Below are 26,984 nucleotides of genomic sequence, written 5' to 3'. Positions count from 1 at the left end.
TCTAGGTTGTTCGTGCCCTCATGTTTAATAGTGTCGGATGCCCATTTCGCTGCTGTGTGAGATCACAGGATGTGGGGGGGGGATCTAGACACTGCCAGTCTGCTCATTTATATTTACAATGGACAGGGGCAATCAGGGATGGGATGTGTGGGGGGGGGGGGGGGGGGTGGGTGGGTGGCAGGGTCAATCAGAGGCAGGGTCAAGGGTCATTCAGGGGGAGGCAAGGTCAAGGGCCAATCAGTAAACGGTTAGCCATCCATATGTTTTAAATCTATAACTTCCTGTATTCTAAATCAATATCTTCTTGCACTTAAATAAATGACACACTGCATGTTAATTTTTAATTTTAATTTATTTATTGGATGTGGGCATCGCTGGCTAGGCCAGCATTTATTGCCCATCGCTAATTGCCCTTGAGAAGGTGGTGGTGAGCCGCCATTTCAGAGGGCATTTAAGAGCTAACCACATTGCTTGTGGATCTGTAGTAATACCCGCCCTCCTGTATGGCTCAGCAACGTGGACCATATACAATAGACACCTCAAATCGCTGGGGAAATACCACCAACAATGTCTCCGCAAGATCCTGCAAATCCCTTGGGAGGACAGAAGAACCAACATTTGTGTCCTCGATCAGGCCAACATCCCCAGCATCGAAGCACTGATCACACTCGACCAGCTCCGTTGGGCGGGCCACATTGTCCGCATGCCTGTCACAAGACTCCCAAAGCAAGAGCTCTACTCGGAACTCCTACACAGCAAGCGAGCCCCAGGTGGGCAGAGGAAATGTTTCAAGGACACCCTCAAAGCTTCCCTGATAAAGTGCAACATCCCTACCGACACCTGGGAGTCCCTGGCCAAAGATCGCCCTAAATGGAGGAAGTGCATCCAGAAGGGCGCTAAGCACCTCGAGTCACGTCGCCGAGAGCACGCAGAATACAAGCGCAGGCAGCGAAAGGTGCGTACGGCAAACCAGTCCCATCCACCCTTTCCTTCAATGACTGTCTGTCCCACCTGTGACAGAGACTGTAATTCCCGTATTGGACTGTTCATCACCTGAGAACTCACTTTTAGAGTGGAAGCAAGTCTTCCTCAATTTCAAGGGACTGTCTATGATGATAATGATGATGGGTCTGGAGTCACATATAGGCCAGACTGGGTAAGGACATCAGATTTCCTTCCCTAAAGGACATTGGTGAACCAGATGAGTTTTTACAACAATCCGGTCATTTTATGGTCACCATCACGGATACTAGCATTTTATTTCAGATTTATTTAATTGAATTTAAATTCCCAGCTACCGTGGTGGGATTTGAATTCATGTCTCTGGATCATTAGTCAAGGCCTCTGGATTACATGTCCAGTGACATAACCATTATTCTACCATACGCTAATGTGTTAAAAAATATTGCCGCTGATGATGTCATAACGCATGTGAGTCACCATGTCTCTCCCTTTCACTTGAAGTGGAGGGCCGCTGCGAGCTCTGCCATTATTTTAGTTAGGTTCACCGGGCCACCAGGGAGGTTTTCGGTCGGGCCAGCGACCTGGCACCCAAGAGGGGGTACCAGGCTGCCTGTTGGCAGCCCGGCTGAACCCGGGGCTATAATTGTCGGGCTGACCTGGCAGTCGGCCGCTAAAAAAAAATAAAATGGTGGCTGCGGCAGTGCGCCCTCCCCTTGAATAGTCGCCGCACAGCCATGTCGCACACACTGAAAACACAGTGCACCCGCAGAAAATGCTGTCGGGGGCACCGTTCGGCAGGATGAAGATTTTTGTAGCTGAATTTCGATGGAGGTGCGGGAGATCGGCGGTGCGCGTTTTGATGGCGCCCTTAGGAGGGGTTGGCAGCAGCGGGGCGCAAATGGGGACCGCCGGAAAAAGCACCAAGGAGAATTTCGCTGGCGGCCGCTGCTCGACCCCGCCGCTTTCCGGCGCTTAGAGCACTTTTCGGAAGGCTGAATTTCGTCCCCCTATAGTCTATAGCTTTTTCTAATCTGTATTGTACTCTGTCCTCTCCAGGCTCCGAGGATTGCCAGCATAACCGGATCAGTGGTCAATCTGCTGTTCATTCTCCTATTGGCTCGAGTGTATACATCATTAGCTCGTTACCTAACCAAATGGGGTAAGCACCAGATCGGTACACATTGCTCATTGGCATAAAGAGGGGAACCATTTTATTGACTCTCTGGGTCAATCGCATGATCCTAGCTTGTCGTTCCAAACCACAGGCCCTGTGAAGGGCAGTTTATGCCAATATCTATAGCGGTCTCACTGTGGGTTGTGCCTGACATAACTTGCTGTTGTGGCAGATCATCAGGGGTTCCGATGTAAGCATTACCGATCCGACCCCAATTCGAACAGTAGGACTGAGGCATTCTGAATACACTAGTACTGCAACTGGTTCAGATAGTAGGAAGAAAGACTTGAATTTATACTGCAGCTTTCACAACCTCAGGACTTCCCAAAGCACTTCACAGCCAATGAATTACTTTTAAAGTGCAGTCACTTTAACGTGGAAGACCCGGCAGCCAATTTGGACACAACAAGATCCCGCAAACAGCATAGGTAATGGGATCAGGATTGGTTTAGATAGTGGTACAGGTCACTGGGACTGAAATTGTTTCAGATAGCAGAACCAGACTCCAGGCCGGCTTCGTTCTATTTAAGAAGATAAGAAATAGGAGCAGGAGTAGGCCATTCAGCCCCTCGAGTCTGCTCCGCCATTCAATAAGATCATGGTTGATCTGATCTGATCTTGACCACAACTTCACTTTCCTGCCCACTCCCCATAACCCTTACCTCCCTGATCATTCAAAAATCTGACTATCTCCACCTTAAATATATTCAATCACCACAGCTCTCTGGGGTAGCGAATTCCAAAGATTCACGACCCTCTGAGAGAAGAAATTCCTCTTCATCTCGGTTTTAAGTGGGTGACCCTTATTCTGAAACTATGTCCCCTAGTTCTAGAGGGAGGGAGAAAAGGGAGGGTGAACAACCAGTTGTCGTGGTGCATATAGGTACCAGTGATATAGGTAAAAAACGGGATGAGATTCTACAAGACAAATTTAGGGAGCTAGGAGTTAAATTAAAAAGTAGGACCTCAAAAGTAGTAATCTCAGGATTCCTACCAGTGCAGGATAGCTCAGATGAATACGTGGCTTGAGCAGTGGTGCAGAAGGGAGGGATTCAAATTCCTGGGACATTGGATCCGGTTCTGGGGGAGGTGGGACCAGTACAAACCGGACGGTCTGCACCTGGGCAGGACCGGAACCAATGTCCTGGGGGAGTGTTTGCTAGTGCTGTTGGGGAGGAGTTAAACTAATGTGGCAGGGGGATGGGAACCTATGCAGGGAGACAGAGGGAAATAAAATGGAGTCAGAAGCAAAAGATAGAAAGGAGAATAGTAAAAGTGGAGGGCAGAGAAACCCAAGGCAAAAAACAAAAAGGACCACATTACAGCAAAATTCTAAAGGGGCAAAGTGTATTAAAAAGACAAGCCTGAAGGCTCTGTATCTCAATGCGAGGAGTATTCGGAATAAGGTGGACGAATTAACTGCGCAGATAGCAGTTAACGGGCATGATGTAATTGACATCACGGAGACATGGCTCCAGGGTGACCAAGACTGGGAACTCAACATCCAAGGGTATTCAGCATTTAGGAAGGATAGACAGAAAGGAAAAGGAGGCGGGCTGGCGTTGTTGGTTAAAGAGGAAATTAATGCAATAGTAAGGAGGGACATTAGCCTGGATGATGTGGAATCGGTATGGGTGGAGCTGCGGAATACCAAGGGAGAGAAAGCGCTAGTGGGAGTTGTGTATAGACCATCAAACAGTAGTAATGAGGTTGGGGACAGCATCAAACAAGAAATAAGGGATGTGTGCAATAAAGGTACAGCAGTTATCACGGGCGACTTTAATCTACATATTGATTGGGCTAACCTAACTGGTAGCAATGCGATGGAGAAGGATTTCCTGGAGTGTATTAGGGATGGTTTTCTAGACCAATATGTCGAGGAACCAACTAGAGAGCTGACCATCCTAGACTGGGTGATGTGTAATGAGAAGGGACTAATTAGCAATCTTGTTGTGCGAGGCCCCTTGGGGAAGTGTGACCATAATATGGTAGAATTCTTTATTAAGATGGAGAGTGACATAGTTAATTCGGAAACTAGGGTCCTGAACTTAAGGAAAGGTAACTTCGATAGTATGAGGCGTGAATTGGCTAGAATAGACTGGCAAAGGATACTTAAAGGGTTGACGGTGGATAGGCAATGGCAAACATTTAAAGATCACATGGATGAACTTCAGCAATTGTACATCCCTGTCTGGAGTAAAAATAAAATGGGGAAGGTGGCTCAACCATGGCTAACAAGGGAAATTAAGGATAGTGTTAAAGCCAAGGAAGAGACATATAATTTGGCTAGAAAAAGCAACAAACCTGAGGACTGGGAGAAATTTAGAATTCAGCAGAGGAGGACTAAGGGTTTAGTTAAGAGGGGGGAAATAGAGTACGAGAGGAAGCTTGCAGGGAACATAAAAACTGACTGCAAAAGCTTCAATAAATATGTGAAGAGAAAAAGATTAGTAAAGACAAACATAGGTCCCTTGCAGTCGGATTCAGGTGAATTTATAATGGGGAACAAAGAAATGGCAGACCAATTGAACAAATACTTCGGTTCAGTCTTCACGAAGGAAGCCACAAATAACCTTCCAAATGTACTAGGGGACAGTAGGTCTAGTGGGAAGGAGGAACTGAAGGATATCCTTATTAGGCGGGAAATTGTGTTGGGGAAATTGATGGGATTGAAGGAAAATAAATCCCCGGGACCTGATATTCTGCATCCCAGAGTACTTAAGGAAGTGGCCCTAGAAATAGTAGATGCATTGGTGATCATTTTCCAACAGTCTATCGACTCTGAATCGATTCTTATGGACTGGAGGGTAGCTAATGTAACACCACTTTTTAAAAAAGGAGGGAGAGAGAAAACGGGTAATTATAGACCGGTTAGCCTGACATCAGTAGTGGGGAAAATGTTGGAATCAATCATTAAGGATGAAATAGCAGCCCATTTGGAAAGCTGTGACAGGATTGAACCAAGTCAGCATGGATTTATGAAAGGCTTGACGAATCTTCTGGAATTTTTTGAGGATATAACTAGCAGAGTGAACAAGGGAGAACCAGTGGATGTGGTATATTTGGACTTTCAAAAAGCTTTTGACAAGGTCCCGCACAAGAGATTGGTGTGCAAAATCAAAGCTCATGGTACTGATGTGGATAGAGAACTGGTTGACAGACAGGAAGCAGAGAGTTGGGATAAACGGATCCTTTTCAGAATGGCAGGCAGTGACTAGTGGGGTGCCGCAGGGCTCAGTGCTGGGACCCCAGCTCTTTACAATATACATTAACGATTTAGGTGAAGGAATTGAGTGTAATATCTCCAAGTTTGCGGATGACACTAAACTGGGTGGCGGTGTGAGCTGTGAGGAGGACGCTAAGAGGTTGCAGGGTGATTTGGACAGGTTAGGTGAGTGAGCAAATGCATGGCAAATGCAGGAAAATGTGGATAAATGTGAGGATATCCATTTTGGGAGCAAAAACACGAAGGCAGAATATTATCTGAATGGCGGCAGATTAGGAAAAGGGGAGGTGCAACGAGACCTGGGTGTCATGGTTCATCAGTCACTGAAAGTGGGCATGTAGGTACAGCAGCGGTGAAGAAGGCAAATGGTATGTTGGCCTTCATAGCTAGAGGATTTGAGTATCGGAGCAGGAAGGTCTTACTGCAGTTGTACAGGGCCTTAGTGAGGCCTCACCTGGAATATTGTGTTCAGTTTTGTTCTCCTAATCTGAGGAAGGACGTTCTTGCTATTGAGGGAGTGCAGCGAAGGTTCACCAGACTGGTTCCAGGGATGGCTGGACTGTCATATGAGGAGAGACTGGATCAACTGGGCCTTTATTCACTGGAGTTTAGAAGGATGAGAGGGGACCTCATAGATACGTATAAGATTCTGATGGGACTGGACAGGTTAGATGCGGGAAGAATGTTCCCAATGTTGGGAAGTCCAGAACCAGGGGACACAGTCTTAGGATAAAGGATAGGCCATTTAGGACTGAGATGAGGAGAAACTTCTTCACTCAGAGAGTTGTTAACCTGTGGAATTCCCTGCCGCAGAGAGTTGTTGATGTCAGTTCATTGGATATATTCAAGAGAGATTTAGATATGGCCCTTGTGGCTAAGGGGATCAAGGGGTATGGAGAGAAAGTAGGAAAGGGGTACTGAGGGAATGACCAGCCATGATCTTATTGAATGGCGGTGCAGGCTCGAAGAGCCGAATGGCCTACTGCTGCACCTATTTTCTATGTTTCTATGTTTCTATTCCCACACGAGGGGGAAACATCCTCTCTGTATCTACCCTGTCACACCCCCCTCAGTTTCTTATACGTTTCAATAAGATCACCTCTCATTCTTCTAAACTCCAATGAGTATAGGCCCAACCTGCTCAACCTTTCTTCATAAGACAAGCTTTCAGCTCAGGAATCAACCTCGTGAACCTTCTCTGAACTGCCTCCAATGCAAGTATATCCCTCCTTAAATAAGGGGACCAAAACTGTACACTGTACTCCAGGTGTGATTTCACCAACAGTTGTAAAGTGCGAGAGCAGAAGAACTTCTTTTTAGCCCATTTTCTTTATAACCTTGAAAACTCCAAGGCGATCGCCGGTTAGCTCGTCAATAGAGCACCTATTGCTACACCCGTCTTGCTTCAATTCTCCGCTCAGCAAAGAGCTGCGAGACTGGGTATCAGAACAGGGGAAAAAAATAAAGTAATCAGAATGGGATTGGGCTAGGAATATAGGGTCAGGAATATGGCATTCAGCCCCTCAAGCCTGTGGCCGCCCCCACCCCCCCATTCATGTCTGATCTGTACCTGAACTCCATTTACCTGCCTTGGTTCCGTAACCCTCAACAGCCTCGCCTAACACAAATCTATTAATCTCAGTTTTGACATTTTCAATAGACCCACAGCCTCAGCAGCTTTTTGGCACAGAGAGTTCTAAATTTCGACTACCCTTTGTGTGAAGAAGTACTATCTGACATTGCCCCTGAACGGCCTGGCTTTAATTTTAAGGTTCTACCTCATTGTTCTGGACTGCCCCACTAGAGGAAATAGTTTCCCTCTACCCTTTCAAACCCTTTAATCATCATAAACACCTCAATTAGATCATCCCTTAATCTTCTCTATTCAAGGGAATAAAGGCCTAGTCTATGTAATCTGTTCTCAGAATTGAACCTTTTTAGACCCGGTATCATCCTGGTGAATCTGTGCTGCACCCTCTCCAAGTACAATATATCTCTCCTGAGGCGCGGGTCCCAGAACTGAACACCGAGCTCTAAATAGGGTCTAACCAGAGCTTTCTTAGCACATCAGTTAGATCACCCCGAATCTTCTGAATGATGGAGAAAGCTGCAATGGAGGACTGGCCTAAAGGAGGGCATGTTCCCAAGTCACCTGGACTGTGTATAACAGGGAGCTGGAGAAGAGAGGAAGGAAATAACCCTATTGTTGATCCTTGTATTATTTGAGACACTTTTACACTTTCTGTTCCAGAAATGCACAGGACTCAGACCAAATACGAAGACGCCTTCATCTTCAAGGTGTTTGTTTTTCAGTTTATCAACTTCTACTCCTCGCCGATCTACATTGCTTTCTTCAAAGGCCGGTGAGCAGCACTTGTCCTGTTTAAGCCAATTGGTGCCAAGTCTGTTTGGACTTTGCCCTGTGTTCTCTCCTCCTCTCCCAAACATGCCGACTCCTGCTGGGATATTGTCCCAGGAGTGCCAGCTCTTGCTGGGGTATTGGGCTCAATTTTCTCCAAAGCTTTTTTTTGGAGTACTTGAAGAGTTATGTGCGTTTTTTGGGGGGCCCAAGTACGCCCAAAAAAATGTTCTAAGTTTCCCCCTTGGATTTATTCATTTTGGCGTGGCCTAACCTGTCCTTTAATTTTGGGGGTGGGGCCTTGATCTGCGCCAAATAGATCGGGCTGCCATGGTAACCAGGAACACAATGCGAGCTGAGGCTGCAAAGTGGAACATACAGCCAGCTCCCAACACATTAAAACACATTGCATCAACTTAAAAACCACATTAAAATATATTGCAGTAACTTACCTCCAATTATTAAAGCCGGTCCCGCTACCCCTACCCCTAGCCCTGGCCGAAGGGCTTGCCGTTCCGCTCCCCTGCTCGACATCCCAGGCCGAATGGCCTCCTCCCGGTTCCTTTTGTTTCTCTCTCTCTCTCTCTCTCTGTCTGCTGTCCAGGCATCTGCTGCACTTACCTGCACCGATTTCCTTACCTGTGCCAATTTCTTTTAACTCTCCAGAAGGTTTTTCTGCAGAGGCCACATAAGCTGGCCTAAGCAGAACTGGAGTAACTCTCAGCTGGCCAGACTTGCATAAATGGCCAGAATTGGCGCGGGTGGCAGGTTACGTCCCCTTTGGCTGAAAAAACTACCTAAAAACATCGTAACTAACTGAGTTACACTGGTGCAAATTGCTTGGGGAAATTGTGGTTTAACTTAGGCCAAAAAAGCAGCCTGCTCCCAAAAAATGGCACAAATCACTGGGGAAAATTGAGTCCTATGTCCCTGGAATGCCAGCTCTTGCTGGGATATGGTTCCGGAGGTTCCGACTGTCCTACTGACTGACAGTCTGCACTGTTTCCAATGTGCACTATTGGTGGTTGAGGGGTCTCACTGGGAAATGCTATTCAACTGTGGGAAGTATTGCAGCTGAGACTGGCCTGTCGTCACCCGATGTGTAGGTCACCGGGCAGCAATGTCCATGTCTAATTTTGCCCCTTCCTACAAGTCGGACAAGTTGTCTCAGCACAGACCGGTCATCTGTACGGCTCAGTACAACACTGGGTAGTGCACATGGTCTACTCTTCACGGAATCATGCCGCGATGTTGGCTGTTGGTTGGGGCATTCAGTGATGGGAATGGTTTTCCCAGATCAAAGATTGAAGACAAATATAAAAACACTGCAAATCTCATCAGTGACACAGCAGTTCCCTTAACATCGATGCATTTAAGGGAAAGCTAGATAAGTATATGAGGGAGAAAGGAATAGAAGGATATGCTGATAGGGTTAGATGAAGTAGGGTGGGAGGAGACTCGTGTGGAACATAAACACTGGAATAGACCAATGGCTTGTTTCTGTGCTGGGACATCAGGGCCAGAGTTGGGAGGCTCTGCTGTTGGGTTGGGAGGTTGTATCCCTGTCTCCAACCCGTGCTTGGGTCTAATGAGGCTCATCGCCGGCAATCAAACCGCAGCGTTTCAACCCTATAAGGTCTCCGAGAAACTTGCACTGCACTGAACGGCTGCACAAAGAGAAGCAGATTTCCTTCAGTGCAAAGCAAAGATGGGTGAAGCAGACAGTGCTGGACTTTCCGGTGCTGTCCGCCTCTGTGTTTCGCCCTGGAGGGGCTAGCGGTCCGCTTCCAGCCCCGCGGGGGTTTCGGGGCTGGTTTCACCGGGGCACGGAGCATTACCGCCTGGAAGAGTCAGTGTGCAACGCCCTGGTTGCGACACCAGCTTGATTTTTGACTCCCGCCTGACCCGTATGTCCTTTAGTGCGCCCTGCTGGGACCGCCTGTGAAAGGAATAGAAGAATATGCTGATAGGGTTAGATGAAGTAGGGTGGGAGGAGACTCGTGTGGAACATAAACACTGGAATAGACCAATGGCTTGTTTCTGTGCTGGGACATCAGGGCCAGAGTTGGGAGGCTCTGCTGTTGGGTTGGGAGGTTGTATCACTGTCTCCAACCCGTGCGTTCCGACCTATACCGGCTGCAGTGAGATAAGTAATGTCCACCTCAGATAAGTGTGATTGGTTTCTCTTTTATTTTATTTTTTGCAATTGGTAGCAAAGTCTATGTATTGGGAATGTTTTTGGTGTTTTTTTTTTCTCCCTAGGCCTCTCTCAGAGCGTTCCCAGGTCAGCTGTTTAGCTGGGGATTTTCCCATACTCAGCCGGCCTAGCGCCCTGAGAGAGGTAACACCTCCCTGAGCACTCTTCCCCACACTCAGGGCCCAGCTGCCCAATTTTGCTGACTGAGGCGCAAACTGTTCCCGGGCCCAAACCTTACCGCCCCGCCGCCATTACCGCCCCGAAATCAGCAAAGCCCAAAATTCAGCCCATAGGATCATAGAATGATACAACACAGGAGGCCATTCAGCCCACTGAGCCTCTGCCGGCTCTTTGGTAGAACTATCCAATTAATCTCACTCCCCTGCTCTTTTCCCATGGCCCTGTATATTTTTTCCCTTCAAGTATTTATCCAATTCTCTTTTGAAAGTTACTACTGAATCTGCTTCCACCACCCTTTCAGGCAGCGCGTTCCAGATCACAACAACCCGCGGTGTAAAAAACAAAGTTTCCTTGTGTCATCTCTGGTTCTATTCATGACTGAGCTTTATAGATTTTTAGACGCTAAGGGAATCAAGGTATATGGAGCTAGGGCGGGGAAGTGGACCTGAAGTGGATCAGCCATGATCCAGGGGCCGTATGGCCTATTCTTGCTCCCATTTCTTATGTTCTTATCTGTGTCCTCTGGTTACCAACCCTACTGCCACTGGAAACAGTTTCCCCTTATTTATTCTATCAAAACTGTTCATGATTTTTAACAACTTTATCGAATCTCCTCTTAACCATCTCTCTTTTAAAGAGAACAATCCCAGCTTCTTCAGTCTATTCACATAACTGAAGTCCCTCACCCCGGAACCATTCTTGTAAATCTCTTCTGTACCCTCTTTAAGGCCCAAACACCCTTCCTAAAGTGTGGTGCCCAGAATTGAACACAATACTCCAACTGAGGCCTTACCAATGTTTTATAAAAGCTAAACATAACTTCTTTGCTTTTGTACTCTGCCTCTGTTAATAAAGCCAAGGACCCCACGTACTTTTTTAACAGCCTTCTCAACTTGTTCTGCCACCTTCAAAGATTTGTGTACATACACTTCCACATCTCTCAGTTCCTGCATTCCCTTTAAAACTGTACCATTTTGTTTATATTGCCCCTCCTCATTCATCCTACCAAAATGTATCACTTTACACTTCTCTGCGTAAAATGTCATCTGATCATTTCACCAGTCCGCCTATGTCCTGAAGTCTGTACTATCCTCCTCATTGTTTACATTTCCGATTTTGTATCATCTGCAAACTTTGAAATTGTGCCCTGTATACCCAAGTCCAAAATGTATATCAAACAGAGCAGTGGTCCTAATACTGATCTCTGAGGAACACCGCTACATTATAGTCATTACAGAAACATGGCTGAAAGAGGGGCAGGTTTGGCAGATGAATATTCCTGGCTACAGGAATTTTAGACAAGATAGAGAGGGGGGTAAAAGGGGGGGGGGGCAGGGGTTGCAGTACTAATTAAATAAACTATTACAGCGGTGAGGAGGGATGATATGTCAGAGGGATCATTAACTGAGGCCACATGGGTCGAATTGAAAAATAAAAAAGGGGCGATCACACTGCTGGGAGTGTATTATAGACCCCCAAACAGTGGGAGGGATATAGAGAAGCAAATATGTAGGCAAATTGCTGTGAAGTCTAAAAACCATAGGGTAGTAATGGTAGGGGATTTTAACTATCCAAATATTGATTGGGGCAAATTTAGTGTGAAGGGTATAGAGGGGGTGTGGAATTCTTGAAATGCATTCAAGAGAACTTTTTTAGTCAGTATCTAGCAAGTCCAACACGAGAGGGGGCGGTCTTGGATTTAGTTTTGGGGAATGAAGCTGGGCAAGTTGAAGGGGTATTAGTGGGGGAGCATTTGGGTGCCAGTGACCATAATTCAGTCAGATTCAAGTTGGTTACGGATAAGGACAAGAATAGACCTGGAATAAAAGTTCCGAATTGGGGAAAAGCTAATTTTGCTAAGTTGAGGAGCGATTTGGCCATGGTGGACTGGAAACAGCTACTTGTGAGTAAATCGGTGTCGAAACAGTGGGAGGCATTCAAGGAGGAGATCTGAAAGGTTCAGGCCAAACATGTGCCCTTAAAGAAAAAAGCTGGGAAAAATAATTCTAGAGCCCCCTGGATGTCTAGGGACTTACAGGGGAGGATTAAGAAAAAAAGGGACGCTTATGTCACATATCAATGGCTAAATACTTTAGAATCTTTAGATGAATATAGAAAGGTAAGAGATAAAATTAAAAAGGATATTAGGAATGCTAAGAGAGAGCACAAGAAATTCTTGGCCAGTAAAATTAAGGAAAACCCTAAGATGTTCCACAAATATATTACGAGTAAGAGGGTAACTAAGGAAAGGGTAGGGCTTATTAGAGACCATGAGGGTAACCTTTGTGAGGAGACGGAAGATGTTGATAGGGTTCTTAACGAATACTTTGCATCTGTTTTCACAAAGGAAAGAGATAATACAGATACTGCTATAGAGGAGGAGTGTGATATTCTGGATGAATAAATAAAATGAGAGAGGAAGTATTAAGGGGTTTAGCAGCTTTGAAAGTAGATAAGTCCCCAGGCCCAGATGAAATGCATCCCAGGTTGTTGAGCGAAGTAAAAGAAGAAATAGCAGAGGCCTTAACCATCATTTTCCAATCCTCTTTGGATATAGGCATGGTGCCGGAGGATTGGAGGACTACTAATGTAGTATCCTTGTTTAAGAAGGGTAAAAGGGATAGGCTGAGTAATTACAGGCCTGTCAGCTTAACGTCAGTGGTGGGAAAATTATTGGAAAAAATCCTGAAAGACAGGATAAATCTGTATTTGGATAGGCAAGGATTAATTAGGAACAGTCAGCACGGATTTGTTAAGGGAAGATCGTGTTTGACTAACCTGATTGAATTTTTTGAGGAGGTAACCAAGAGGGTCGATGAGGGTAGTGCGTACAATGTAGTATATATGGACTTTAGCAAGGCTTTTGATAAGGTAGACTGGTCATGGAGGTTAAAGCCCATGGGATCCAGGGCAAAGTGGCAAGTTGGATCCAAAATTGGCTTGGAGGTAGGAAGCAAAGGGTAATGATTGATGTTTTTGTGACTGGAAGGATGTTTCTATTTTTGTAGACATAGTAATCAAGCTCCAAAAACTTTTCAAGTGCCCCCTTGTTTTTTTTTTTGAGGACACCAAAAACACAAATTATACAAGTGCCCCCTGGATAAAAGATAGGGGGGGGGGGGTCGCTAAACCTGACAAACTTAAACAAATTAAACTTTAGACATGGTTCAAATTAAAATTTGGTTGCCGGGGGTGATGATGCACTCCAGTCCCTCCGGCGCCCACCTCTCGCGGAAGGCCGTGAGCGTACCGGTGTACACCGCGTGCTCCATCTCCAGGGACACCCTGGCCCGGATGTAACCGCGGATGAGAGGCAGGCAGTCGGGCTGAACGTCCCCCTCGACCGCCCGCTGCCTGGACCTGTTAGCAACAGCTCTACAACTCTTTTCATTCTACAACTCTTTTTGGGGAGTACAAAATAACATTAGATCGAGTGCCCCCCGATCTGGGGGACACTCCAGACACTTATAACAGCCCTCTCTTTTTTTTAATTTTTTTTTGTATTTTTGTAGATTTTTTTTGTGTGTTTTCTTTTAGGGCATTAAAATTCCACATTTGACAAGTGCCCCCTATAAAAATGGAGGGGGACACTAAAAACCCGGCAATTAAAACAAATTAAACCTTAAAACATATAAAGTCAAATTAAAATTTGGTTGCCGAGGGTGACAATGCACTCCAGTCCCTCCGGCTCCCACCTCTCACGGAAGGCCGCGAGCGTACCGGTGGACACCGCGTGCTCCATCTCCAGGGACACCCTGGCCCGAATGTAACCGCGGAAGAGAGGCAGGCAGTCGGGCTGAACGATCCCCTCGACCGTCTTCTGCCTGGACCGGTTAGCGACAGCTCTACAACTCTTTTCATTCTACAATCCTGTGAGCATGCTCACAGGTGCATACATTGCAATGGCAAAGCTGATAACTGCCATGCAGTGCAGGATTATTCTGTTTTCTATGTATCAGTGACTTCTGTTTCCATGTAAATGTTATAGCTGCCTTACTGCAACAATGACCAGAGAAAGGTTTATGTGTTAATTTTCCATGTGTTGAATGAAGAGGTTGCAAAGTCCAAATGGTTCCATTGCAATTATAGCCCATCACCTCTGTTCCCGAATCCCTGTAATGTTCAGGATACTAAGAGTCTCTCCCTTATTTTGTAATTTGTTTCCCTTTATCCTTGCATTGTTCGAATTCTGAATCCATTTCCATTTTGCTGTGTTCCTCAGGTTTGTTGGTTATCCTGGAAACTATGGTTCGCTGTTCGGAATCAGAAACGAGGCTGTAGGTATTGGATTATGATGCTCTACAAAGAGGTTAATTACAGCACATGTTCAGATTGTCAGTCGAACAGAATCTTTGGGCCCAAGGTTCCAGGGATCGGGGAGGCCAATAAATACACCGGGGGAACGTAGTAATTGGAGGTAGAATCCAGAACAACCAGGTTTCCAGCCCATTTGCATTGGAAATCCTGATCTGGACAGTCCTGCCAGCTGTGGTCAACACAAGCGCCTTTTGGGGGCGCATTTTGGGGGAATGTCTGGGATCATTCTTGGACATCTCGACCCAGTTTGGCCTTTTTGGGCCCAATGGATCCCATATGGGTTCCATTGTAGGCCATAAGTGGGGCTTCAAATAAATAAAGTGTATGGAAATCCACTCCACAGAAACCTATTGGTATTTCTGATGTGCCCCATTGCCTCCTGACTGGGGGCTTTAACATTTATTGGTCCTTGCCTTCGACCTGATAAGAACCTCTGGCTTCCTCCCTCTCTCGGGAGCAGTGGGGTGCAGTTGTGGGTTTCCACTGTCACTGTGTGATGGGCTTTCTAATGCTTCCTATGCGAATTCTCCTCCCTTTATTGTATATGGTGCTGATCATATTAAACTTTATATTGTATCTGTATGGAATGATACAGCATAGAAGGAGGCCATTCGGCCCATCGAGATTTTTGAAAGAGCTATCCAATTAGTCCCACACCCCTGCCCTTTCCCCAGAACCCAGTAAATATTTCCTTTTCAAGTATATATTCAATTCGCTTTTGAAGGTTGTTATTGAATCTGCTTCCATCGCCCTTTCAGGCAGTGCGTTCTAGATCATAACTCGCTGCGTCAAAACAAAATCTCACCTCCTCCTACTGGTTCTTTTGCCAATTATCTAACATCTGAGTCCTTTGGTTACTGACCCTCTTGCCAGTGGAAGCAGTTTATCTCATTTATTCTATCAAAACCCTTCATGCTGTGCCAAATGTATCTATATGTTCTACTGTATCTATGTAATAATGTATATGTATTGAATAATGGATCTGCTCGTGCTAAACTATAGATTATGGTTCTGGCTGAGATGGCACTATCAGATTGGAGATTGGTATTATAATTAATTCATCGATCTATTTTGCACTTTCCAGTCCTCGCAAGTTCCCTCTAGTCCTATATGAACTGACCCTGGACTATGCACCAATGTTCCCTCGAATTTTGGAGGGTGGGTGCATGGCCCCTTTAACTGCATGTCCGTTTTTTCCATTATAAAGCTGGCAAGTTGCTTGCGCGGGACCTCCAGGCAGCCCCACAGCTTCATGGCAACATGTCTCTGCACTACACCCAAGACCCAACAACTCAGCTGAGACTGGGAACTTAGCATGTGTGCCTTGTTGATGTGAGCATAGGATCAGGAGGAGGCCATTCAGACCTCCGAGCCTATACCGCCATTCAATTAGATCATGGCTTAACTCCATCTACCCACAGTTGCCCCGTAACCCTCGATTACCCTTACCCAACAACAATCTATCAATCTCAATCTTGATAGCTCCAATTGCCCCCCAGCATCCACAGCCTTTTGGGGGGGGGCGCGGAGACAGTTCCAGATTTCCACTACGCTTTGTGTGAAAACTTGCTTCCTGATTTCCCTCCTAAATGCTCAAGCTCTAATTTTAAGATTTTGTCCCCTTGTTTTTGATACCCCACCAGAAGAAATAATTTTTCTTTATCTACTCTATCAAATTCCTTTCACATTTTAAACACCTTGATCAAATCACCCTTTAATCTTCTATATGCCAGGGGGTTACAAGCCAAGTTTATGCAACCTGCCCTCATAATTTAACCCTTAAGCCTCAGTATCATTATGGTGAATTTGTGCTGCACCCGCTTTATGGCCAATATACAAGACCTGGATGACATTCAGGCTTGGGCTGATAAGTGGCAAGTAACATTCACGGCACACAAGTGCCAGGCACTGACCATCTCCAATAAGCGAGAGTCTAACCACCTCCCCTTCATATTCAACTACATTACCATCGTCGAATCCCCCACCATCAACATCCTGGGGGGTCACCATTAACCAGAAACTTAACTGGACCAGCCACATAAACACTATGGCAACAAGAGCAGGTCAGAGGCTGGGTATTCTGTGGCGAGTGTCTCACCTCCTGACTCCCCAAAGCCTTTCCACCATCTATAAAGGCACAAGTCAGGAGTGTGATGGAATACTCTCCACTTGCCTGGATGAGTGCAGCTCCAACAACACTCAAGAAGCTCAACACCATCCAGGACAAAGCAACCCACTTAGTTGGCACCACCTTCAACATTCATTCCCTCCACCACTGGTGTACCATGGCTGCAGTGTGTACCATCTACAAGATGCACTGCAGCAACTCACCAAGGCTTCTTCGGCAGCACCTCCCAAACCCCCAAACTCTACCACCTAGAAGGACAAGGGCAGCAGGTGCATGGGAGCATCATCACCTGCAAGTTCCCCTCCAAGTTACTCACCTGCCTGACTTGGAAATATATCGCCGTTCCTTCATCGTTGCTGGGTCAAAATCTTGGAACTCCCTCCCTAACTGCACTGTGGGAGCACCTTCACTACAAGAACTGCAGCAGTTCAAGAAGGCGGCTCACCACCACCACCTTCTCAAAGGCAATTAGGAATGGGCAATAAATGTTGGCCTTGCCAGCGATGCCCACATGCCGAATCGAACTTTTAAAAAATCCTTCCTGAGGTGCAGTGCTCAAAATTGACTCCACTCCTTTGTATCCCAACCTCTCTTGAGATGATGGCCACTCCATTAGCCTTCTTGATTGTTTTTGAACCTGTCACAAAATACTCTGATTTATCTATTTTAGTCCAAAGTGGATGACCTCACACTTATCCACATTAAACCCCATCTGCCACCGTTTTGCTCAGTCATTAAATCTGTCTATTATCCTTTGCAACTTACTGCTTCCACCTGCACTTCTTACTGTCCCTCCTAACTTAGTGTCCTCTGAAAACTTGGATAGACAACTCTCTATTCCTTCATCCAAGTCATTGATAAAATGGTGAAAAGTTGGGGGACCAGAACAGATCCCGGTCTCATTCTGCCAATCAGAGCACATATCCTTTATCTGCACTCTGTCTCTTACCACCCAACCAAAACCCATCAAAAGACTGGGGAGACAGTAATGGATTGGGATGGCCCTTCCGACCAGGAGCAGGAGGATGATCCGACCCATGCGGAATTGCCTCTGGGCCGGGGGCGGCGTAAGCAAGTTTCCGCTGTGCCCAGTGTTTCCGCCCCGCCTGGCGCTCCAACCCATTTGTCCGGCATGCGCCGACACCTTTCCGCCCCACGAGGGAAATTGACCTGCGGGAACGCGGCCACTGCCGGTAGGTGCCCCCAATAGCTTCACGCGGCGGGAAGCTGCCAGTGGCTGGGCGGCATGTCCGCCCTTAAAGGGGAGGGCGCATTGCTGCGGCCAACTTTTATTTTAAGTGTTGGCTTATTCTGCACTCCGACAATGGTGGCCATGGGTTCGACCGGCCCGCCACCAAGCAGGCCAGCACCCCCCGATAGGCCTCGCAGCGTCCCTCCCCTTTAAGTGAAGGGGAGGGACGTTGCTACGCCTCAGTGTGACGTGGCATGTCCGCGTCGCGCTGACATCGTCAGTGTCATGCAGACGTGCTCAGCGTGGCGCTGATGACACTGCCTGCTTTCCGCCCGCTTTCCGCCCTGTTCCCGATTCGCTTCCGCCCCTCAGCCGCCTCCAACACCGCCCCGTTAATTTTAAAAGACAAAAGTAGGTAATTTCCCTCTATTCCCCACCCCATCAGTACTGGCGGTAATTACGAGGCGGAGGGCAATTTCGGCCCCTACCTCTAATTCAGTGCACTCAAATTTTTGCCAACAATCTTTTGTATGGAACTTTATTGAATGCCTTCTGGAAGTCCATATAGACAACATTCATAGACATACTTCTACCTATCTTATTAGTGAACGCCTCAAAAAATGTATCTAGATTAGAGAGACATGACTTTTTTTTTGAAATTCGTAGCCAATCGTTCCAATTCTTTGTCAAATCACAAACGCCAGAGGTCACCTTGCACACATCAAGGATCACTCTGCGCCAATGCTCTTAGCCAAAAGGCCTAGAGCCACTACACCGTTCCTGGAAGTACTGCAATACCAGGTTCGTGCCATGGAGGTGGATGGGTCAGGCCCCCCACACACCTCCGTGGAGGTGGATGGGTCAAGCCACCCCACCCATGACTTACCTTTACCAAAGTCATGCTGGCTCTCTCTGATGAAAATATGGCAGCCCATTATGGGTTTTCACTGTATAATCCCCTTACACTGTTTACTGTTTAGTGTGTTGACCAATCTTGTGCCTTTTTCCGGTGACTTCTCAAGCATAGTACAAATTATGATTTGCTATTCTTTTCCAGTGTGGACCTGGTGGCTGCCTGGTTGAACTAGCTCAGGAACTGCTTATTATCATGGTTGGAAAGCAACTCATTAACAATGTGCAGGAGTTTGTCATCCCGTGAGTATCTGCTGCAGTGTGAATAGGAACTATTTAAATGGGAATAGGATTGTGGGAAAAACAAATCTATTCAAAGAAGAATACTGAAGGATCTATTCGCTGTCCATAAACATTTACATTATTCACTCAAATATTAATGAGCTGAAAATGTTGATAGTGTGAGATAGGACATAGGGACAGGAGGAGGCCATTCAACTCCTCGAGAATGTTCCACCATTCAAATTGGATCATGACTGAACTGCATCTTAACTCCATCTACCCTCCTTGGTTCTGTAACCTTTAACACCCCTGCCTAACAAAAATCGAACAATTTCAATTTTTACATTTTCAATTACCCCTAGCGTCAACAGCTTTTTGGGGGAGAGAGTTTCTGTCAGCATCGCAAATAGCTCGTCTGCCTTAGGTAGCGGGTATTGGTCCTGTAGCGAGAAACAATTAGTAGTTACTTTATAATCGGCGCAAATCCTGACCGTGCCATCACTTTTGAGTACTGGAACAATCGGGCTGGCCCACTCGCTGAATTCCACTGGGGAGATGATGCCCTCGCATTGCAGCCTGTCCAGCTCGATTTCCACTCTTTCCCTCATCATGTGAGGTACCGCTCGCGCCTTGTGGTGAATGGGTCGAGCCTCTGGGACCAAGTGGAACCGCACCTTCGCCCCGGAAAAGTTTCCAATGCCTGGCTCAAAAAGGGAAGGAAATTTGTTAAGAACCTGGGTACATTAGGCCTCATCGACATGTGATAGCGCTCGGATGTAATTCCAGTTCCAACGGATTTTGCCCAGCCAGCTCCTTCCAAGCAGTGTGGGGCCATCGCCCGGGACAATCCAGAGTGGCAGTTCGTGCACCGTGCCCTTGTAGGTGACCTTGACCATGACGCTGCCCAGGACATTGATAAGCTCTTTGGTGTACGTTCTCAGTTTCATGTGGATGGGGCTGAGGGCTGGTCTGAATGCCTTGTTGCACCACAGTCTCTCAAACATCTTTTTACTCATGATGGATTGGCTAGCGCCAGTGTCCAGTTCCATGGCTACGGGTAAGCCATTCAATTTTACGTTTAGCATTATAGGTGGATATTTCGTCAAAAATGTGTGCACCCTGAGTACTTCAGCATCTGCCTCCTCTCTCTGAGGCTCTGAGGAAAATTGCTTTGATCCACCATGGACCGATCTTCCTCTGCCACGTGGTGTTTAGCAGGTTTTGCAGAGCGGCATGAATAGGCTGAATGGAAGCCTCCACAATGCCAACAAGGTGTGAATTGCTTTGCATTCATCCTTTGTTAGGGACTGAGTCATCTGGGTTACCTGAGGCCTGCTGGCAGTTGCAGACTCGTGGGGTCTGCCCTGTACATTTCTGCTCGCAAACACAGTTCCAGTTAATTTATGAACATTGCTAGCACTTGTGTGCTGAGAGATTTGTTTGGTGTTATCACTGGTGGACATAAACGCCTGTGCTATCGCAATGGCCTTACTGAGGGTCGGTGTCTCTATAGTCAAAAGTTTTCGTAGGATGGTCCCATGGCCAATGCCCAGTACAAAAAAGTCTCTGAGCATTTGCTCCAGGTAGCCATCAAACTCACATTGTCCTGCAAGTCGCCTTAGCTCGGTGACATAGCTCGCTACTTCCAGACCTTCAGATCGCTGGCACGTGTGGAACCGATACCTCGTCATCAGCATGCTCTCCCTCGGGTTAAGATGCTCCCAAACCAGTGTACACAGCTCCTCATATGACTTATCTGTGGGTTTCACCGGAGCCAGAAGATTCTTCATGAGGCTGTAGGTTGGTGCCCCGCAGACTGTGAGGAGGACCGCTCTCCTTTTTGCAGCGCTTCCTTCTCCGTCCAGCTCGTTGGCTACAAAGTACTGGTCTAGCCATTCGACATAGTCTTCCCAGTCCTCACCCTCCGAGAACTTCTCCAGGATGCCCACAGTTTGCTGCATCTTTGCATTGGATTCGTATTCTCATCGCCAGTTATTGTGTTCCTTACACAGATGAGGCTGCACACAGTGACCTCAGTCTTTAATAAGACACTCCAGAGTGAGGAACAGGCCTTAGGGGGCCAGCTTATATACAGTGCTCCCAAGGGATGCTGGGATACCTTAGGACTTCAGGGATGAGCTCCCTGGTGGCGGAACATGGGAGTGCATGCTTTACAGATACACAACAGTATGGTAGTAGCAAAGCAATTCAAATGTCAATATCTAAGTTGGATATATTGTAGGCTGCCTACAAAGTATTTTGATTCTCCACAGGCAGCACCATCAGCCTGCTTCATCTGCAAACTAAATGGACCTAGCAATGAATGAGAATGGAGAACCAGAGTACAGAGTACAGATTGTGGCAATGTCTGCATCTATTCCAAGCACACGTTGACCAGCTTTCAAAGGCAATAGTTGTAACGTATGTAGAAACATAGAAAATAGGTGCAGGAGTAGGCCATTTGGCCCTTCGTGCCTGCACCGCCATTCAATGAGTTCATGTACTTTTGCAATGCTGAACAGTGAAAGAGGCTTTTAACAAAAGTTTACCACATACTGTCTGCTGACTCTTCCACATCACCAGCTTTTCAGGCATCATAAATGGGCATTGACCATCTACCCTGGGTGCATCATTGGGCACTGACCACCTACCCTGGGTGCATCATTGATGGGCATTGACCACCCACCCTGTGTGTATCATTGGGCACTGACCACCTACCCTGGGTGCATCATTGGGCACTGACTATCTACCCTGGATGCATCATTGGGCACTGATCATCTACCCTGGGTGCATCATTGATGGGCACTGACCATCTACCCTGGGTGCATCATTGATGGGCATTGACCACCTACCTTGGGTGCATCATTGATGGGCATTGACCATCTACCCTGGGTGCATCATTGATGGGCACTGATCATCTACCCTGGGTGCATCATTGATGGGCACTGACCATCTACCCTGGGTGCATCATTGATGGGCATTGACCACCTACCCTGGGTGCATCATTGATGGGCATTGACCATCTACCCTGGATGCATCATTGGGCACTGACTATCTACCCTGGATGCATCATTGGGCACTGACCATCTACCCTGGGTGCATCATTGATGGGCATTGACCATCTACCCTGGGTGCACACCTGTTGTGTGCATTTGCTGGTGGCTTTAGCCACACCAGCAGGAATGCCTACATAGGTCTGACTTTATTGAGCTAGCTTTCATTTGTTGCTTTACTTTGAATACTGTTGTGTTACTTATTGAACAGGAAGCTGAAATATTGGTGGCAGAAACGGAAACTGAAGAACACAGCTAAACAGGAGTCCATTCCAGTGCATCATCCCTGGGAGAAGGATTACGAGCTACTGGTCTATGAAGGGCTCTTTAACGAGTATCTTGAGATGGGTAGGTAGCTCACTAGAACACTGTGACTCTGGTTGAGAACATAGTCTGGTTTATCCTGTGGATGAGGAAGACTTCATAACTCATGTGTGAGACTTACAAAGTTTGTTATGTAAGGCCCCTCATCTTCATTCACTGTGTCCTAACTCGCACCAAGTCCCGCTCACCCATCACCCGTGTGCTTGCTGACCTACATTGGCTCCCGGTTAAGCAACGCCTCAATTTAAAAATTCACATCCTTATTTTCAAATCCCTCCATGGCCTCGCCCCTCCCTATCTCTGTAATCTCCTCCAACCCCACAACCCTCAGATATCTGTGCTTCTCCAATTCTGGCCTCTTGAGTATCCCCGATTTCAATCACTCCACCATTACTGGCTGGGGCTTCAGCTGCCTGGGCCCTAAGCTCTGGAATTCCCTCACTAAACCTCTCTGCCTCGCTGCCTCTCTTTCCTCCTTTAAGACACTCCTTAAAACCAATCTCTTTGATCGAGCTTTTGGTCATCTGCTGAATATCTCCTGATGTGGCTTGATGTCAAATTTTGTATGATAACAGGTTGTAAAGCACCTTGGGACATTTTACTAAGTTTAAAACGCTCTATAAATACAAGTTGTTGTTCATAACGTAGTTAAATATTAATACATAAAAACTAGTTTACATTTTTATTTCATTTTTTGAGTTGTTTCTTGGATTTTCCTCTGGATCGCAGACCAGCAGGGGCTAATGGGATGAGGATAGGATTTGCAACCAATCCTCGGCCAATGAAACCAGAAGGTCCATGAGCCTGCCATGGGGTAGTCCTTCTTGTGGGGAAGTTCTGACCTCCATTCAATGCTTCGCCAAAGTGATTGTTCTTGAGATCTCTGGCATAGAGATAGTGAACACCTAGTCTGACCCACCATTCCAGAATACCACTCTGCTTCATTTTGTTTTTCTAACACCCTCCCCTCTTCTCCTGAAGATGCCAACTTGTGCTGAATTACAATTCCACAGGTAGACCGTCTAGTACCTTCCCCAAGCAACTTCTCCCAAGGGGCGGTAACTTGTATGTGGAGCAATCTGAAACATTTCTGACACGGATAATAAACTCCTATTGAAATTCCTCTCCTCACCTGACATCCACTCATCCAATTTCCAAGAAATTCCCCCTAAAACTCCGACCAATTACTTTAAATCCATGTGCCCTGATTGAACCTGAGAGTTTAACACAGGCTGGTTTTTAACTCTCTTTGAACTGTTAGTTGATTAAATGACCTTAAAATATCTCACTTGTGTTTATTATTTTTTCTTTCCGGTGGATTTTTTTAACACAATGGCACGGATTTGTCTCTTTTCCACCTCTCGTGCTTTTTGCAAAAGAATGACAACTGCTTTTGATCCAGTGTTTGCTCTGAATTGGGGGTGGGTAAAGAAAGAAATAAAAAACTTGCATTTCTAGAGTGGCATCAAGATCTCAGGACATCTCAAAGTGCTTTTCAACCAATGAAGTACTTTTGAAGTGTAGTCACTGTTGTAATGTAGGAGATGCGGCAGCCAATTTGTGTACAGCAAGCTCCCACTAACAGCAATGTGATAACAACCAGATCATCTGTTTTAGTGATGTTGATTGAGGGATAAATATTGGCCAGGACACCGGGGATAACTCCCCTGCTCTTCTTCGAAATAGTGGCATGGGTAGTTGTGTGCTGCTGCTGCTGGGCTTATAGATGCAGCTAACTTTATTCAGTGTGTTTTCTGTGAAGTCTCACATAGAGCAACAATAGGTTAGAGTCTGTTACTCAGAGAGCACAGTAGATTTTCAGCTTGCTGCCCATGGTGTTAGAGAGTAGCTGCCCATTATAGGAACCAGCCTATTTTCCTTCCATTGGTTGCAGTGTGTTACAGAGAGCAACGGTAATTTGGAGCATATTACGTAGAGGCTAATGTTGGATTGGAGCTTTTTTTAATTCATTCTCAAAATGTGGGTGTCACCAGCAAGGCCAGTATTTATTGCCCATCCCTAGTTGCCCTGAAGTGGTGGTATAGCAGTTTGATACAAAGTGGCTTGCTTGGCCACTTCAGAAGGCAGTTCAGAGTCAACCATGTTGGTGTGGGACTGGAGTCACAGATCAGACCAGGTAAGGACAGCAGGTTTCCTTCCCTAAATGATCTTAGTGAACCAGTTGGGTTGTTACGACAATCCGATAGCTTCATAGTCACGTATCCTGATGCTTGCTTTTTATTTCCGTTTTTTGTTAACTGAATTCTCAAATTGTCATGGTGGGATTTGAACTCGCTTTCTCTGGATTATTAGTGTAGTAACAGAACCACAACACCATGCTTATTAAAGTGTTACACAAAGAATAATGGTGAGATGAAGTGTGTTACATAGACAGTAATGTGGGTTGGAATATGTTTTGCGCAGAGAGTAAGGCTAGGTCGGAGTTTGTAGATAAGATCATGGTTTGACTACAAGGACATTCAAAGACTAAAGTGAATGAATACTGTATGGAATGTGAGGATTCCTGAGCTGCTGAGATCATGGAATCATCAAAACAAAAGATGGAAACAGTCATGTTTTAAGATGTAGCATGGTAGGTTAGGTGGGTGATGTGGAGTTTAGCTTTATCTTTGTAGGATGGGGACAGGAAGAGGTTTGCAGAACCCTTCCCTAAGGAGATTACAGATATTGGTGGACTCTTATGATGAAGTGGATTATAATGGTCTGAGGAAGAATGGGCTTGATGGGTCACGTGACTCCTTCTTGTTCCGTACTTGTAAATTGTCTCCATAAACTTGTCATGTCAGGAACAGGAAGTGTTGGTTAGGTGGATACCAATCTTGCTCCTAAGCTGGAACAGGCCCAGTTTGCTGGCTAGTCATGTTTCATGTTCGACATAAAATCAGGGCAGCAAACTCCTGGTAGCAGATTCATTCATCCATCTCATTTGCTGTTTGTGGGACCTTGACAGGTGCAGATTGGATGCCACATTTGTCCAAATAACAACAGTGAGCACATTTCAAAATGTAATTCGTTATCTGTGAAGCACTTTGGGCCATCCCAAGAACCTGAAAGGCACGATATAAAGGTATGTTCTTTCTTTCCTGCGCAGTAAAGGGACCATTTCCAATAATGTCTTCAATTCTAGTCACCAGGGTGTGTGTAACATGTCACATCTATCTCAGGTGTGTCCCTGAATACTCCCTGAAGATGTCTACATTACTGATTGAAACATTCAGAAAAGAATCTGCTTTATTCCTAATGGTTTGTGTATTTAGGGTACTGAGTGTCTACATGGCTCAATCATAGCATTCTCGCCTCTGAGTCACAAAGTTATGGGTTAAAGCCCCACTCCAGGACTTGAGTACATAATCTAGGCTGACACTTTGGTACAATACTGAAGGAGCACTGCATTGCTGGTAGTGTTGTCTTAAAGATGAGATGTTAAACTGAGGCTCTGTCTGTCTATTCAGGTGGATGAGAAAGATCTCATAGCACTGGTTGAGGAAGAGCAAGGGAATTCTCCTGGTGTCCTGGCCAACATTTATTCCTCAAGCAACCCTAATAAAAACTGATTAACTGGTCATTTATCTCATTTGCTGCTTGTGAGACCTTGCTTTGCACAAAATGGCTGTTGCATTTGCATACTTCATCATTGCTTAGTAGGCAAACACGGCAACCAATTTGTGAAGCACTTTAGGGCATCCTGAGGAAGTGAAAGGTGCTATATAACCTCTTTCCTTAACTACCATGGCACTTTTTAATAACTAGATGGTCACCGTGTCTCACTTTACTCTGCAGTCCTGCAGTTCGGATTCATCACCATCTTCGTTGCTGCCTGCCCATTGGCTCCTTTATTTGCCCTTTTCAATAATTGGATAGAAATCCGCCTGGATGCTAACAAGTTTGTGTGCGAATACCGACGCCCGGTCATGGAGCGTGCTCAGGAGATTGGAATCTGGTTCGACATCCTGGAAACTATCACCACCATAGCTGTAATAAGCAACGTGAGTACATCAGCACCTGTGACGTATCACTGTACTTTATCACATCCTTATTTTGACCTTATTGGAAAGTCCAAACTTTGAATATTCCCATTCCAGATATTCTCTTTATTCACTACGTAACATACACTGCTCATCTGTCCCTCAGAGATTTAGTGGGGAATGGTAAGTGTGCTAGTCTTCTTCTTTCGTACAGTAGTAGCAAAGCAAATCAAACATCAATATCAGTGTAACAGTGTGGATATCTTCTAGGCTGCTGCGAATGCCGTCTGAGAGCAGTGCTCAGTGACGTGCTCCAGGGTCTGATTAGGAGCTCCACAGTCGCATGATGGGGATGCTTTAATCTTCCATCTATGGAGAAGGTGGCAGCATCGACCATGACCGGTTCTGAGGCAGTTGATGGTTGTCCAGTGTTTGAGAGGAAGGTTTGATCCTACAGATTGCACTGTGGGGTCCTCTACAAGGAATCTATTCCGTATGTCACAATTCTTACAAGCATTTCGCCACCTGTCATCAAGGCTGAGGGGAGATCGCTGAAGGGCTTCGGCGACGGTCCAAAATGGCTTTCTAGATTTGAGACGGATTGGTGGTAGGTTGTTCAAGTCGGCCTGGATCAGCATCTCTTTGCTGGTGTAGCGGTTGTATTCTCTGGAGATTGTATATTTGCGGTGTAGGTGTGGGGGAGCGATGTTTGCAAGCACAGACAGCCAGGGTGTTGGTACCGGTGATAATT

General features: G+C 46.2%; 1 protein-coding gene and 1 long non-coding RNA gene across 2 annotated transcripts in view; one reads left to right on the top strand and one right to left on the bottom strand.

Annotated features, from left to right (window-relative positions):
• The window catches only part of LOC139265805 (anoctamin-7-like), a 192,229-nt gene that overhangs the window by 127,499 nt on the left and 37,746 nt on the right, over positions 1-26,984 (top strand). Inside the window, exons 15-20 of the mRNA XM_070883247.1 lie at positions 2,020-2,122; positions 7,615-7,726; positions 14,322-14,376; positions 18,794-18,891; positions 22,135-22,271; positions 26,049-26,254. Of these exons, the coding sequence (XP_070739348.1) occupies positions 2,020-2,122; positions 7,615-7,726; positions 14,322-14,376; positions 18,794-18,891; positions 22,135-22,271; positions 26,049-26,254 (711 nt within the window). The remainder of the gene's footprint in view (positions 1-2,019; positions 2,123-7,614; positions 7,727-14,321; positions 14,377-18,793; positions 18,892-22,134; positions 22,272-26,048; positions 26,255-26,984) is intronic.
• LOC139265806 (uncharacterized) overlaps positions 1-26,984 on the bottom strand; it is a 39,866-nt gene that overhangs the window by 5,747 nt on the left and 7,135 nt on the right. The gene's annotated exons all lie outside the window — the stretch shown is intronic.

This window comes from Pristiophorus japonicus, chromosome 6 (genome assembly GCF_044704955.1).
Source record: "Pristiophorus japonicus isolate sPriJap1 chromosome 6, sPriJap1.hap1, whole genome shotgun sequence".
NCBI classification, from domain to species: domain Eukaryota; kingdom Metazoa; phylum Chordata; class Chondrichthyes; family Pristiophoridae; genus Pristiophorus; species Pristiophorus japonicus.
The sequence above is the reverse complement of the archived record's forward strand: the minus strand, read 5'-3'. Positions and strand labels throughout refer to the sequence as shown.